We start from the raw sequence: 16,679 nt of genomic DNA on the forward strand, positions 1-16,679 counted from the left end.
AAAACAATGCTTATCATACCGCCAAACAAAAAATAGAATAACACGCGATCAAAGAGACGAATATAAATAAAAAAGGTACCGCTGAAAACGTAAAAAAACACGGGTGTTCGAGTGACATGCTCGAGTCTCCGCCCCATATGCTTCGCGGCCAAAAAACCTCGTGGGGATTGCCTGCCATGTATGAGCGATCCTCGCATGTTTTTTTTTGGGTGTCTAATAACCGTGAAACATGCGGGCGGGGACTGGAGTATGTCACTCGAGCAGATACATTGTGCATACTTGAGTACCCGATGCAAACTCAAGTAGTGAGCACTTGCACTCAAGACTAATGACAACGTATTCAATATTATCACCTAATATTATCAAATTCTGAGTTGTACCTCTGGGTTCAAAATGTTCACTATACCCCGAGATAAAATCCTTGAGGGGTGTAGTTTCCAAAATCAGGTCACTTGTTGAGGGTTTCCACTATTTAGGCACATCAGGGGCTCTCCAAACGCGACATGGCGTCCGCTCTTGATTCCAGCCGATTTTGCGTTCAAAAAGTCACACAGTGCTCCTTCCCTTCTGAACTCTGCCGTGCGCCCAAATACTGTATTTTCCCCACATATGGGGTATTGGCGTACTCAGGAGAAATTGCACAAAAGTTTTTGGGGTCCATTTTCTCCTCTTACCCTTGTGAAAATAAAAAAATTGGGGCTAAAACATCATTTTTGTGGAAAAAGTTAGATTTTTTATTTTATTTTCACAGCTCCATGTTATAAACTTCTGTAAAGTACTTGGGGGTTCAGGGTGCTCACCACACATCTAGATAAGTTCCCTGAGGGGTCTAGCTTCCAAAATGGTGTCACTTGTGGGTGGTTTCCACTGTTTAGGCACATCAGGGGCTCTCCAAACACAACATGGCGTCCACTAATTATTCAAGCAAAGTTTAGAATCAAAACGTCAAATGGCGCTCCTTCCCTTCCAAGCGTCCAAACAGTGGTTTTTCACCACATATGGGGTATCTGCGTGCTCAGGGTTAATTGCACAACACATTTTGGGGTCCAATTTTTCCTGTTACCCCTGCGAAAATAAAAATTGGGTCTAAAGTAACATTTTTGTGAAAAAAGTTAAATGTTCATTGTTTTCTTCCACATTCCAAAAATTCCTGTGAAGCACCTGAAGGGTTAATAAAGTTCTTGACTGTGGTTTTGAGCACCTTGAAGGGTGCAGTTTTTAGAATGGTGTCACTTTTGGGTATTTCTGTCATAAAGACCCCCCTCAAAGTGACTTCAAATGTGATGTGGTCCCTAAAAAAAATGGCTTTGTAAATTTTGTTGGAAAAATGAGAAATCGCTGGTCAACTTTTAACCCTTATAGCTCCCTAATAAAAAAAAAATAAAAATTTGGTTCCAAAATTGTGCTGATTTAAAGTAGACATGTGGGAAATGTTATTTATTAACTATTTTGTGTAACGTACCTCTCTGATTTAAGGGTATAAAAAATTTTCAACATTTTCGCCATTTTTTTCACAAATAAACGCAAGTGATATCGAAGAAATTTTACCACATTCATGAAGTACAATATGTCACGAAAAAACATTCTCAGAATCAGGCGGATCCGTTAAAGCGTTCCAGAGTAATTACTTCAAAGTGACAGTGGTCAGAATTGAAAAAATTGGCCTGGTCATTAACGTGCAAACTACCTTGGGTTCTAAAGGGGTTAAGCATGGGGGTGGATCAATCGTGCTTTCAAGTTGTGTTGCAGCCAATGGCACATTTCATGGGTAGAGGGAAGAATGGATTCAATGAAATTTCAACAAACTCTTGATGCAAACATAACACCATCTGTAAAAAGAAAAAAAAAAAAAAAAAAAGAGCTGAAGTTGAAAAGATGATGGCTTCTACAAATGGATTATGATCTTAAACACACAGTAGACTACCTCAAAAGGCTCAAGCTGAAGGTTTTACAATGGCTCACAGTTTCCTGATCTGATAATCATTGAAAATCTGTGGTTAAACTTCAAAATAGCAGTGTATGCAAGATGACCCAGGAATCTCAGAACTGGGACAATTTTCCAAAGAATGGATGAAAATACCTCACAAGAATTAAAAGACTCTAGGCTGACTACAAAGTGTTTACAAGCTGTAATACTTTCAACTACTAGGTACTACCTATGCAGGGTTCCCAAACTTTTGCATCAGGCCATTTTCTTTTTTGTACTTTTAAAAATGTAAAAAGGTGTAAAATACACAAGTATATTTTTTGCCTAAAATACAAAGGAAATATGTAATCTTTTACTTTAGGCCTTTTAGAGATCATTTCATGTCAAGTGATCCAAACCTGAATTGATGTCTTTGGATTTTTCTTTTTTTTCAAGTGTTACTTTGGTGAATTACAAAAAAGGTTTTGTATTTTTATCTTCATTAGTTTTTTTTTTTCTATAGATTTCTAAAGTTTTGAAAAAGTTGGAATTTTGGGCATGTATGTTAGATTTTTATCATATCTTGGGTTAGAAATAGGATAGAGATGAGAGAGGCACCATTTTGTTTAGAATGGTGCAGGCTTTAATTTGATATATCACAAGATTATATTTGTTGATATTTTGATTGAGGAATCAAATTAAAAAAAAAAATTGTTATAACATTTTTTAAAAAAAAGTCATGTGTGTTACTCGAGTTCTTGGTTACATTTGTACAAGGATTCAAGTTGGGCTCTCGTTGGGATCCTATTTTTAAGTCTGATTTTCTAAATACAGTCTCATCCTAATCATAAGTTTAATACTAAAGTAAAAGAAGCAATTTATAAGTAATTTTTTTTTACTATTACGACACTAGACGTCCTTTTTCAAGTTTTTAAATAGAGTATAGTAGTTAAATCATCAAGCTTCAAAATAAAACAAAATTTACTAGTCTACACTACACTGTGTAGTAACAGTTATAGTTTTAACTAAAGTCAGTATTAATACTAAAAGAAAAACCTTCAACTATTAATACAAATGCACTGAAACTGAACACACCAACCCAGATTGTAGTACACTGACTCACTTGCCTGTGTAGAGACTACTGTTTGTTTAACTCAGCAAGAAGGCACAGGTCCAGGCATGTCAAGACATAAGTATTATTTTAGAGAGGCAAAGCAGAACCTATCTTCTATCATTAACCCCTTAAAGAAGTTGTCCACTACTTTGACATCGATGCCCTATCCCACGGATAGGACATCAATGCATTATCAGCCGGGGTCCCGCACGCGGCACCCCTGATCAGCTGTTATCAGTGTTGGCGGCGGCCGGAAGTCCTTACCTGAGGGGCTTGGCCGTCCATCTATAGTGGCCGCCGTGGGGTACTGCACATCCGCCTCCCATTCAATTGAATAGGAGCCGAACTGCAGTAACAAGCGCCGGCCACTACAACTTGACGGCCAAGCCCCGCAGGCAAGTACTGCCGGCCACCGCCGGCACCGATAACAGCTGATCGGTGGGGGTGCCACGTGCGGGACCCCGGCCGATCATACATTGATGCCCTATCCTATGGATAGGGCAGCAATGTCAAAGTAGTGGACAACCCCTTTAATGTTTCCCTTCTATTATTTATTATTTGTTCCTTTTTTATTGTAATTATGGCTATATTCTGCAACCATTCTGGGGTGTGCTCGTGGTACTCACCTTTCTAGAATCTGCTCAGGTTGTCTCCTCCCAGATTTGCCCATTAAAGATGTGACTGGTTTGGTGGAGAGCAGTTAGAACGGGAAGATTTGAGTGTGTATAAAGCTCATCTCACGGGCCAGTCAGCTGCTCATCTCAAGGGCCAGTCAGCTGCTCATCATGTGAAGAAGCAGCCGAAGCATCCCTTCACCCTCCAAATATCTAAAAACATGAGTTTTTTTATTTGGAAAACAGACCTTGCACTTATAGACCATAGGCTGAAAGATCTGAATTCAAGATTTTCAAATTGACACTGTCTATATAGGTTTTTTTTTTGTTTTTTTTAAGCATGATCACATTGAGAGCCCAACTTGAATTTTGGTACAGATGTGGTTGGGAGCATAAGAGGCACCTGTAATTTTTTTGGAAGATCATCATTTTTGGAAATTAATTTTGAAATTTTGCGTTTGATTCCGCATGGGTAAAATATTACAAAAGATACTCTTGTGACATTTACTGAAAACCTGTACTGTTCTGTGTTGAATGGTGTTTTTACCATTTCTCGGTTTCTAGCCAGAGTTATGAGGAGAAACTTTAGGCATGCTACACAGAAATTCTAATTTTTTTCACAACTTTGAAAATTAATTAAAAAAAACAAAAACAAAAAACAATTTTGCATCCACCAAGAATAAGACCAGTATAGTTGCTGTAGCTACGACCATCATTGGTCAAGTGAAAATAAGGCTGGGTGCCCACGTAGCGTTTTACAAGCGTATATGTTGCGGAATTTCCGCAGCATAAACGCTTGGGAAACGCTTGGTAATCTGCCCCCATGGTCCCCAATGACAAGCAGCAATGTCAATGCCCATGCTGCGGATTTCTCCGCAGCAATTATGCTGCGCTCAAAAATCCGCAGCATGTCCATTGATTTTGCGGACACGCAGCGTAATCGCTGCCATTGACTTGCATTGAAACGCATAATATCTGTGTCAGTACATTTGTACACACGGATATTATGCGTTTCTATGTGCGGATGGCACCCAAGTCTGGAGGAGAGGAGACTCTCATCCAGACCTGGGTACCATAGGAACTGTAAAAAAAAAAGAGAATTTAAAATAAAAAATAACGTTTATACTCCCCTTCCGTTGTCCTCCCGGTGCTTTCTCCGCTCCGTCTGGTCTGCTGTATGAGTTGCGCTGTTGTGAAGGACCTGCCATGACGTCACTGAGTCATGTGACCCATCACATGGCTCAATGACGTCACCGCAGGTCCTTCACACCACCGCGAGCAATGCAAGACACCGGACGGAGCAGACAAAACACCGGGAGGACAACGGAAGAAGAGTATAAACTTTATTTTTTTATTTTTTACCATTCTTATTCTTTTTAACTATTACTTGGTCACACTATATAAATCCATGCCGGTTGCATGGATTTATATAGTGTGAACAAGTTGTCAAGCACTTTTCCAAGTGATGCTATAATCGCTTGTAAAAGCGCTTGATAACCCGCATGCAGAAATGCATGCAAAAACGCTTGACATATGCTTTTACCTGGCGGGAAAAACGCATGTAAAATCCGCATGCGTTTTTCCTGCCAGGGAGAAGCGTAAAAAATATGCAGCATTTCTGAATCGTGGGCACATAGCCTTAGGAGTGCGATCTGAAACATCTGTAGCCCAAACTTTGACCGCAGCCTCAAGCTACAGCAGCTAATCTGTGATATTTAAACAGAATCTGAGAGCTTCTGTGCTACAATCCAGGCTGCGGTATGGCCATTAGTGGCCAAAACATATCCAAAATGACCCTGGCTACTGGAGTTGTCACCCTGCAAGGATGTATGAGAAGTCCTTAGCAAAGAAAGGTAAATGTGACAGTAACAAAATTTAAAAAAAAAAATATATATATATATATATATATATATATATATATATATATATATATATATATATATATATATATATATATATATATATATATATATATATATATATATATATATATATATATATATATATATATATATATATATATATATATATATCGAATGACTTTTTATACACTTGTCTGACCCTGGCCTTATACTGCAATTGATTCTCTTCATTAGTCTAGTGCTCAATGGCCAAACTATTGTTAACCAGATTAGTGTCAAGTTCTTGTAATGAAAAATTTAATAGAAGTAAGCTCTCAGCACACACATTTGCTTCAAAAGACGCCATTCCCCACAAAGAGTCCGTAAGCTCTTCAGCACAAACCATTCGACTATGGATGTTCGACATGACGCATTCTTGGTTGGGTGTACACCCGCTTAAAAAAAACATCACCGAAAAGAAACCAGCCCTACCAACACCAGGTCAGATTACCAATACACAAGCAGGATGCAGCAGACACCCATTATAAAGTCGGGGGAAAGCACAGGTGCAAAATACTGATGCGACTTGCCCCTGCCTTTATCATGGGGATCTGCTACATCCTGTTTTTGCCTTGGTAATCTGACCTGCTGTTGGTAGGGCTGGTTTCTTTTCTGTGATGTTTATTTGAGTTCATGTCCTTTTCTGTGAGCCGAGTACACCCGCTAGCAAAACATAGGATTGAAACGGTCAAAACCCATTGATGAGAGGAAGCAACTACAATTATTTACTCTGGATATATACTTCCCCACAGGAAAACATAACCTCCTCTAGAAGAGTTTCTGGCACAAAAACTTTCAACTCAAAGTCCCAAAAATGAGAGCTGAGTGGTACCCCTTCCTTACTGCAATAAGTGAGGATATGCAAAATGGCTAGCTCTCCTAAAACGCCAGCTAGGATTTTTCACTGGTGATGTGTAATTCTTACCCATGTATGACAATGATCAATCATAAGCAGTCAGGGATACACAGGGGAAAGAAGAACACACCACCAACATAGATTAAAACAGGCTTCTCCGGTGTTCGACATAATGACAGACAACCTGATCTCTCAGCAGAGCCACTACAAGTCCCTGTGAGCACAGCAGATCTGAGTGTGATTACTCACACCTTTGATGTGGTGGGAGAGGTAGTACAGTCCAGCTACCAGCACTAAGGAGAAAGTTAATCCAAAAGTTTGTGAAACTGCTAAACTCAGCTGTACCGTCCCCCACCACCACCACACTGACTGCCACAAGAAGCAAGCTCAAAAATGTGTCCGTAATGACACTCAGGTCTGCTGCTCACAGCAATTTGTAATGGTTCTGCAGTGAGATCAAGCTGTCATTTTAGGTCTAAGGCTATGTGCCCATGATGCAGAAATGCTCTGGATTTTTCCTGAGCATTTCTGCATCTCCCTGGCAGAAAAAAAAGCATGCGGATTTTACATGCGTTTTTTTCAGCCAGGTAGAAGCGTTTGACACGTGTTTTGCACATGCAATTTCACATGCGGGTTTGTCAAGAGCTTTCCAAGCGATTTTAGCATCACTTGGAAAAGTGCTTGACAACTTGGTCACACTATATAAATCCATGCAACCGGCATGGATTTTACATAGTGTGACCAAGTTAGTTAAAGAAAAAGAATAAAAATTGAAAAAAATAAAATAAAAAATAAACATTATACTCACCTTCCGATGGCCCCCGGTCTCCTCCAGTCTTCCCGGTGTCTCGTGATGGTGTAAAAGGACCTTCCATGACGTCATTTAGTCATGTGACAGGTCAAGCGACTGCCGACGTCAGCGGTCGCGTGACCTGTCACATGACTAAATTACGTCATGGAAGGTCCTTTTACACCATCACGAGACACTGGGGTGCCAAGACGTACCGGATAGAAGACCGGGGAACATCCGAAGGAGAGTATAATGTGTTTTTTTATTAAAAGTACTATGGTACCCGAGTCTGGAGGAGAGTCTCCTCTTCTCCAGACCCGGGTACCATCCGCACATTGAAACGCTTAATACCTGCATGTAGTAGTAGTGCACATGTAGTCATGCGGGTATTAAGCGATTCAATGCAAGTCAATGGCGGCCAAATCGCCGCGATTTCGCAAAATAATTGGTAGTTCTGCGGTTTTTCCGCAATGATAAGCCGCAGCGGAAATTTCTGCAGCATGTGCACAGTACATGCGGATTATCATTGGGGAACATGGCAGACCTTCTACCAAGCGTTTTTTACACGTTTCTGCGACGGAATTGCCGCTGCGGAAACGCTTAAAAAAAAAAAGCATAGTGGGCACACAGCCTAACAGGAGTAGCCGCCTCCAAGCTATGGGGGGTGGTGGGGAGGGTAGTTCTTTTCTCACCTGTGCACTGCTGCCTTTTCATGAATGGACAACTTCACAGATGAAAGAAGAAATGCACCCCCCCCCCCCGTGAAGTTTAATAACCCCCATTTGGACTTAGAAATCAACTATTTGGCAACAAATAACCAAAATTTAATTTAATTTGAAACAGAGAAGCTAAGTAAAATTATATATTCTGCTCTGCGGTCACTATTGCACATGTGTCCTATTCACCATAAAAGTATTTGTGAGAGGTATATTACTTCCTGTAAAAATGAAAGCAAATGTATTTATCAGACCTTAGGTCTTCCTTTTTAACATGAAAAGTAGAGTAAATACAAGAAAACTCAGCACTCTAAGGCAGGGCTGTGGAGTCTGAGCCGGTATAAAATGGACTGATTCCAAATCCTAAAATATATAATAAATTGGGTACAGTAGTTCAATGCAGTTTGTGGGGAATATTTTTTCATAAGGATTTGGGGAAGCTATGAAATGTCCTATAAATGTCTGACCTATTCTTGATCTAAGGGTCTAGACTATTAGCTGAGATGAATCTGTGCGGCAGTAAATTTATCAGTTAAACATGAGCCATGTATGAGGGAGTCGGAGTCATGGAGTCGGACTCTGAGTCATGGAAATTGAAGATACATATCAGTATACATGCTGCAGGAGGTCACTGGGGTTCATCAGCTGATGAGCCCCAGTGAGTTCCCACCACCATCACCCTGGGAACGTTCTTCAGAATGTTCCCAGGGTGAGGTCACGTGAGCGATCAGGTGATCGCTGACGTAACCGCAGGTCCGGGCAGCTCAGTATACTTCAGGGAGCAAGGGCGCTCCCCGCAGTATACCGCTGGCCGCCAGGGAGAACATCGTTGGGACTAGTATAAAGTTTTTATGTTTTTTTTTCTCTCTTTTTTTTTACACCGTGTGGTAGCCAGCTTGGCTGGAAAGACTACTGCTCCTCCCAGCCACGCCACTCCCGCTGTTATCAGCGGGAGCGGCGGTCGGATGAGAGGAGGAGTTTTAGTCCTCTCCGACCTGGGTACCACCCGCAGCGCGTTTCCGCCATGAATTTGCGGCCATTGGCTTTAATTGAAACGCAGTAAATCCACATATACCTGCGGGTTTGCTGCGCTTCAATTTAAAGGGCGTGAATTTGCGGCGGAAACGCCCACACAATGGACATGCTGCGGTTTTTACCGCAATGGTAATTAGGAGCGGAAATTTACACATCATGTGCATAGCATATCCGGATTACCATTGCTTTACCTGGCAGACCTATTAACAAGCGTTTTCAGTGTGTTTCCGTGGCGGGAAAATCGCAGTGAATATGCATCAAAAACACTTTGTGTGCACATACTCCATTTCGATGAGTTGCGTCTGTCAAAAGTAGAGCAAGCAACCTATAATCTGGCATCAAGGAGAACATTATCCCTGGATGGGCTTACAAGAAACTAATAAAGGGATCTTTTTTTTTTTTCAGATTAGAGCTTTATTCACAGCCAATAGATTAAAGTGGAACTGTCTTGAGGGTAATAAATGCACATACAAGCATTTCTGTCTTAGTGCAAGCCTCTCCTTCACCATTTCTGTCCTGTGTGAATACGCTCTTACAACCGTACTAGGAACAATGGATATGCAAGCCTAGACTAACATCCATGGTTAGTGTGTGAACCAGGCGCTACAGAAGGTCACTGCTAGTTTCATACTTTTTAAGCCAATTCCTAGACTTAGCCGAGATTTGTCAAGGATTTCAAATTGTAAACAATATTGTAGCAGTCAGACACAAATAACCATAAATAAAAAATATTTTGTGGGTCTCCCTGTCAAAACAGCTCTGACCTCTCCACTAGACCTTTGGTGAATTCCTGAGGTGTCTGTCCAGACTTGTTTTTCCACCATATCCCACAGATGCTTCAAATTGAGATCTGGGGGAAGTCTGAGCCCAAATCAACACTGTCATGTTTCGAAAAACATTTCTGTTAAATTTCTGTCATCAAATGTTAAAAATAGAAAGAGAGCGCAAATAGGGTCTTATCTGATTATCACGTGGTATAAAATATTATAGGTACGCACACCTGATGGGGTTGTGACAGTCACAACTCCTATAGAAGCATGTAAAGGCTGCAGCAGGACCACCAAGGAGACTGGTTACAATAAACGAGCAGGGCTGTGGAGTCTGTAAGCCAAACCCCCGACCCCACAGCACGGCCTCACTACTCAGCATATACAGAAAGTGCAGCACAGATTCATCTCAAATAAAAGCCGAGATCCTTAGATCAGGAACAGAACAGACATTTATAGGACATTTCATAACTTTCCCAAATTCTCATGAAAACATTTACAGCACATCCTGCATTGTACTACTGAACCCAATTTAATATAACATGTATAGTCCACGGTTTGGTCCATTGTGGTTTGGTTCAGATAAAGAGGTTTAAAAACCTTGAAACGCGTTGACATAAACGACATTCATGCTTCTCCTTCGTGTGTGATCGGATCTTTGAACCTTGGGCAGCGCGGACTCTGAACCACCGTATCCCTCATTAAAAACATTTCTGAATGTTTTTGTAGTAGGGAAGGTTGCATTATTCTACTGAAAGAGCGCACTGCTATTAGAAAATACCATCACCACAAGTGTGTACTCTTAATATTCAATGGTATACACTTCACTGGTGAGGGGTTTTAGTGTCAGGGATCAAAGTGTGCATACATTGATCAGACCCTTGTCATTTTGCCTACTAATCATATATTATAGTATAATACCTGATATACCACACACTTAGCAATAGAAACATTTCACATGTCAGTGGTGGATGTCAGGAGGGGGCTCAGGAGCTAGCGCAGATAACTGCAGTTTAACCATTTAGATGCCACTGTCAATTTCTGAAAGCTGGATTTCAGTGATTTGGACCTGGGGCAGATCCAATAAAATGTCCATCATATGACTACCACCAACGTATGTGACCATTATAGGAGATAGGCCCTCATTAAAAAAGTAGTGGTCAACCCTTAACATAGGAAATGAATATCCGATTGGTGAGGAGGTGCGACATATGGCAACCCGACCAACCAGCTGTTACCGGCACCCGAAAGCTGCTGGACCACTTGCAGGGTGGATCTGCAGTAGCCGGCGACTGCCAATAGTTTTGACAGAGCTCCTGTGTTCAGACAGCATCTGAGAACTTTCAGCAGCCACTGGTAACGCCTGATCGGCAGGTGTGCAGGGTGTTCGAAGTACTAAACCATGCATCCTATTATACCGTGCAGGTTTTTTCCTTGCTAGCAGTGCAAGGATTAATCTGTTCTGTTGAAGCTCCTGGAGCTTTCCTATCTGGATTGTCTCAGCTGTTCAGTGTTGGCCACTCCCTTCTGCCATATATGCTCACCTATGGCACTTAGGAATTGCCAGTGTTAGTTCTTAATGCCTGGTGTGGAGTTGGAGGTGTAGTTTGTGTTTGGAGTTGGTGCTTGGAGATTTGTTCAGGAGATTGTTGCTTGGAGTTTGGTTTGTGTGCACATTCCCATTCTCTCCCATTTGGTTTCTCCTTTCTTTAACTCCCGTTTTCCACTCTGGGAGGAGGTGTATTTTGGATGATTGTTATTTTCATATATCCCTGTCAGTCTTCCCTTGTTTGTCTGTCTAGATAAAAGTTAAATTTAGGAGTTTAGTAAGGCACGTGAACCAGGCATCATCAGGGATAGACCAGGAACCCGGTTAGCGCCCACAGTCCTAAGGTACAGTTTTCCCATTCCGAACAAAAAAAAACAACCCACACAGAAGTATATTTGGTAACACTGCATCCATAAAAATGTCAACATTAAAAATGGTTCAAATCAATTTGCAGGACCAGAGCAAGCGGCCACGTCAACCTCTGGCGGCCAGCGAACCGCCTCTTATCGGTGGCTCCTTTTCCAGCCTGGTGTAGGAGGTGGTTCGCTGTGCTCCCCTCTGGCAACCACAGATTACCAATGTATCCTGTGAATCTATTCACGCCATCTCTAATCAAGATATAAAACCATTTAGACCACGCAGTAACTGACATATCAAAATGCCAGAAGTGTTAATCGGTCACCATGCCTCCACATTTTTCAGTATATTATTATAGTATACCTGATGTTGCAATTGCCTTGGTTGGTTCAACCATAGCTCCCAAGCAGCACGCTTGCTGTCTTGGGGTTATATTTGACACAGAACTTTCCTTTATTCCCTATAGCCAATCGCTCACTTGCTAATGTTACCTGCATCTTAAAAACATCTCCAAAATCAGACCTTTTCTCACCTTTGAAACTGCAAAAACGTATTCATTCTCACCTGGACTACTGCAACTCTCGTATTGCTGTCAAGCCACTACACCGATGCCTCCACCTTGTGCCAGTCATTACAATGGTTGCCCATTCGCTACATAATGCAATACAAACTTATCTCACTCACCCATAAAGCCCTCCACCACCCTATATCTCCTCCCTCATCTCCTTCACCCTGTACATGCTCTCCGCGACTGATCCAAGACCAAGATCATCCATAATCCAAACCTCACAATTCCATCTCCAACACTTCTCTCACGCAACGTGGGCACGCTGCCTATTACAAGCGTATATGATGCGGAATTTTCGCAGCATAAACGCTTGTAAAACGCATGTATATCCGCACCCCATGGTCCCCAATGGCATTAAGCAATGTCAATGCCCATGCTGCAGATTTTTCCGCAGCGTATATGCTGCGGTCAAAAATCCGCAGCATGTTCATTAATTTTGCGGAAGCGCAGCGGAATCAATGTGCGGATGGTACCCAAGTCTGGATGAGAGGAGACTCTCATCCAGACCTGGGTACCAAAGAACCTGTGAAAAAAAAGAAAAAATAAAGTTTATACTTATCTTCTGATGTCTTCCCGGTGTTTTCCCGCCGTCGCGCTGTTGTGTGAAGGACCTGCCACGTCATTGAGCCATGTGACCCATCACATGACTCAATGACGTCACCGCAGGTCCTGCACACAACAGCGTGAGCCGCTCAAGACTCCGGACGGGGCAGAGAATGCATCGGAAGGTGAGTATAAACTTTATTTTTTACCATTCTGATTCTTTTTTTTTGTAACCATTACTTGGTCACACTATATAAATCCAGGCCGGTTGCATGGATTTATATAGTGTGAACAAGTTGTCAAGCACTTTCCAAGTGATGCTAAAATCACTTGGAGAAGTGCTTGATAACCCGCATGCAGAAATGCATGCAAAAACGCTTGACAAACGCTTCTACCTGGCGGGAAAACCGCATGTAAAATCCACATGCGATTTTCCCGCCAGGGAGAAGCGTAAAAAATATGCTTCAGTTCCGCAACGTGGGCACATAGCCTCATGCTGCGCAAGTTTTCTGAAATGCACTATCCCAGACGATTCACTGAATACCTAGCCCCCATGTTTTTAACCATGCTTTAAAAAAAATCTCTTCAGACAGTTCTATCACCTCAATTCACCAATCTAACGCTCCCCTGTTGAATCTTTCCTCAGAATCTGGTCCCTTCTAGTCCTCTTTTTCCCCATCCTTCATGCACCAAATAGCACTTGGTAACTACTTTGATACTGGCTGATGACTGGATCCTGCAGCTTATTTGAATTGCCCTATTGAATTTATTATAATTTAATTAATCAGCTAAAAGAAAGCCGACAGCTGTGGGCCATTATTAATAGGCTAGTAAGGGCCATGGATATTTGCCCCTCCCCAGCCTAATAAGACCAGCCCTCAATTGCCTCAGAAATGGCGCATCTATTAGATGAGCCAATTCTAGCGCTTAGCTTCAGCTCTTCCCGCCTGCCCTGGTGTGGTGGCAATCGGGGTAATGGGATTGTTGTCAGCTGTTTAATGTCTGCTGACATCAAGCCCACGGGTTAGTAATGGAGAGGTGTCCATCAGACACCCCCATTACTAACCCAGTAAGTAAAAAAATAAACTCCAACAATTTACACATCCATACACACATGCTGTACTGCGCAAGAACCCGGCTGCTGTGAACTGAGGTGACGTCAGCAAGGTTACTTCAATTCATAGCGGCTGGTTCTCACTCTACGCACTAGTTGTCTGGTACGAACCGCGAGCTTTAGCATTCGGGTTCACCCATCACTAATTGTGAGCTTGAAATCAATCCCCTCACTCCTCTTATAGCTGTTGAACTGTGTGTTACTTTGTATGGTCTGTACATGTCCCCGCTTAATTGTAATATGTTGCTGAATATGCTGGCGCTATACAAATAAAATTATGTTCAAGTAAATGGCATAATTAAAAGTGCAATAATTTATCCAGCAAAAAAACAAGCCATCATATGGCTGTGCTGATGGAAAAATAAATAAGTTTTAGCTCAAAGGAAGAAAAACAGAAAGCCCATGAATAAAATTGAGGTCAGAGAAAATATTGATATCGTAAACTTTGAATAAAACAAATCAGGTGATGGGGAACGTAAGCAATAAAAGTTTCAGCCTGTTGGGTCATCTATGACGCTCAGGTTATAAATAGAAGAAAGTTTGTTTGTAGAGGAATGTGACATCACCACCCACAATTCTCATTCTGTTGCTCGTACGTTTCATCAGCCTATTATCCCTTGTAAACGATACCAGATTGTCCTGTCACAAACAGAAAACAGAGGGAGTAAAGCCTTCATGTATAATAGAGAAGCAGAGCGAGGTAATGGAAATGTGCGCAACCCAGGAGAAACCACAGTCATGCAAATCAGAGAGCAGGTTCTGTGTCTGCTGCCCATTCATCGCATCCAGCAGCCGCCTCATTGTGCCGCTACTGGAACAAGTGGCACAACTACTGGCAACGGGCGACAAACAGAACGCACACACTGTACGTAACCAGCACACACCCCGGACCGTACACCCCATCGAGACACTTCTGGGTCACAGACATCATCCCTGAATACGACTAATGGTTTATGTATAAAAGTAACCAATACCAGATGGGCAATCTAGCCCCTCAGTGGTGCAGCCAGTGGTTCTACGGAGGTGTTACAGAGCCCCTCAGTGGTGCAGCCAGCGGTTCTACGGAGGTGTTACAGAGCCCCTCAGTGGTGCAGCCAGGAGTTCTACGGAGGTGTTACAGAGCCCCTCAGTGGTGCAGCCAGGAGTTCTACGGAGGTGTTACAGAGCCCCTCAGTGGTGCAGCCAGGAGTTCTACGGAGGTGTTACAGAGCCCCTCAGTGGTGCAGCCAGGAGTTCTACAGAGGTGTTACAGAGCCCCTCAGTGGTGCAGCCAGGAGTTCTACGGAGGTGTTACAGAGCCCCTCAGTGGTGCAGCCAGGAGTTCTACGGAGGTGTTACAGAGCCCCTCAGTGGTGCAGCCAGGAGTTCTACGGAGGTGTTACAGAGCCCCTCAGTGGTGCAGCCAGGAGTTCTACGGAGGTGTTACAGAGCCCCTCAGTGGTGCAGCCAGGAGTTCTACGGAGGTGTTACAGAGCCCCTCAGTGGTGCAGCCAGGAGTTCTACGGAGGTGTTACAGAGCCCCTCAGTGGTGCAGCCAGGAGTTCTACGGAGGTGTTACAGAGCCCCTCAGTGGTGCACGCCATTACTAGCGGCCATGCACTTGTATAGGACACAGGCTTCTCTCTGTATAACAGGTTGTCTGATCTCAGCACCGGAGGCCTTACATCCCCGCCCTCTGGTAAGCGACGCGTCCACTTGTCCGTGCACTTAGCCGGGGGCCCAGCTGTCATTTACAAGCCTCGTCCATTGGAGCGTTTACCTTACTAGTCAGGTCCAAGTCAGACTCTCCGTTCCTCAGCGGCTCTCCGTCGTAGCTGCAATCCGAATCCTCCGCGTCAGGTTCTGGCGAGAACATTGAAGCTGGGACCGGGGACTCGCACAGACTCGGCTCCGGCTGCGCTGCTGATGGAGACGCCATCTTGGAAACTCTGCTTACCTTCCTGGCGCTCATTACCATGGCCGTGCGTGCGCCCCGCCTCCGGGCTCTCACGCCTATTCTAATTGGCTGTTGCTGTGTGAGACCAACAAAACTGACATTAGTGAAACGCCCCTGCCAACAGTTCAGGAAAGTTAAGGGACACGCCCCCTTGTGGGCGGAGGGAATAACTTCACGTGGCTCAGTAATAATAAGGAGTTTGTGAGGAGACTTATCCATCACACGTGTAACGCAGAGTGCGGCCCTGCGGGGGGCCAGTTGCGAGTAATGGGGGCTGCTGAGCGTCTTTACCAACTAGCGCAGACACTGTGGAATAAACCGACCATGAACATTGTCATTAACCAACTAAGGCAACTTTTCACACTTTCCTAGAGAGGGCACTACGCCATACACGGGACGGCGCTATATATAACTAGAGAGGATGCTACATAATAAGGGAGGGCGATATACATAACTAGAGAGGATTCTACATAATAAGGGAGGGTGCTATACATAACAAGGGAGGGCGCTATACATAACTAGAGGATTCTACATAATAAGGGAGGGCGCTATACATAACTAGAGGATTCTACATAATAAGGGAGAGCTCTAAACATAACTAGAGAGGATGCTACGTAATAAGGGAGGGCGCTATACATAACTATAGAGCATGCTACGTAATAAGGGAGGGCACTATACATAACTAGAGAGGATTCTACATAATAAGGGAGGGCACTATACATAATAAAAGGAAACTATGTAATTAAGAACGGCGCTATATACATATACACAGTACAGACCAAAAGTTTGGACACACCTCATTTAAAGATTTTTCTGTATTTTCTTGACTGAAAATTGTACATTCTCACTGAAGGCATCAAAACTATGAATTACCACATGTGGAATTATACACTTAACAAAAAAGTGTGAAACA

At 43.0% G+C, this 16,679-nt stretch overlaps 1 protein-coding gene across 1 annotated transcript in view; it reads right to left on the reverse strand.

Moving 5' to 3' along the window:
• GTPBP1 (GTP binding protein 1) overlaps nucleotides 1-16,679 on the reverse strand; it is a 61,814-nt gene that overhangs the window by 41,860 nt on the left and 3,275 nt on the right. The window contains exon 2 of the mRNA XM_073644230.1: nucleotides 15,590-15,841. Within this exon, the coding sequence (XP_073500331.1) occupies nucleotides 15,590-15,841 (252 nt within the window). The remainder of the gene's footprint in view (nucleotides 1-15,589; nucleotides 15,842-16,679) is intronic.

Source organism: Phyllobates terribilis, unplaced genomic scaffold, assembly GCF_046119375.1.
Source record: "Phyllobates terribilis strain yellow unplaced genomic scaffold, ASM4611937v1 Scaffold_8__6_contigs__length_399053987, whole genome shotgun sequence".
Taxonomy (NCBI): domain Eukaryota; kingdom Metazoa; phylum Chordata; class Amphibia; order Anura; family Dendrobatidae; genus Phyllobates; species Phyllobates terribilis.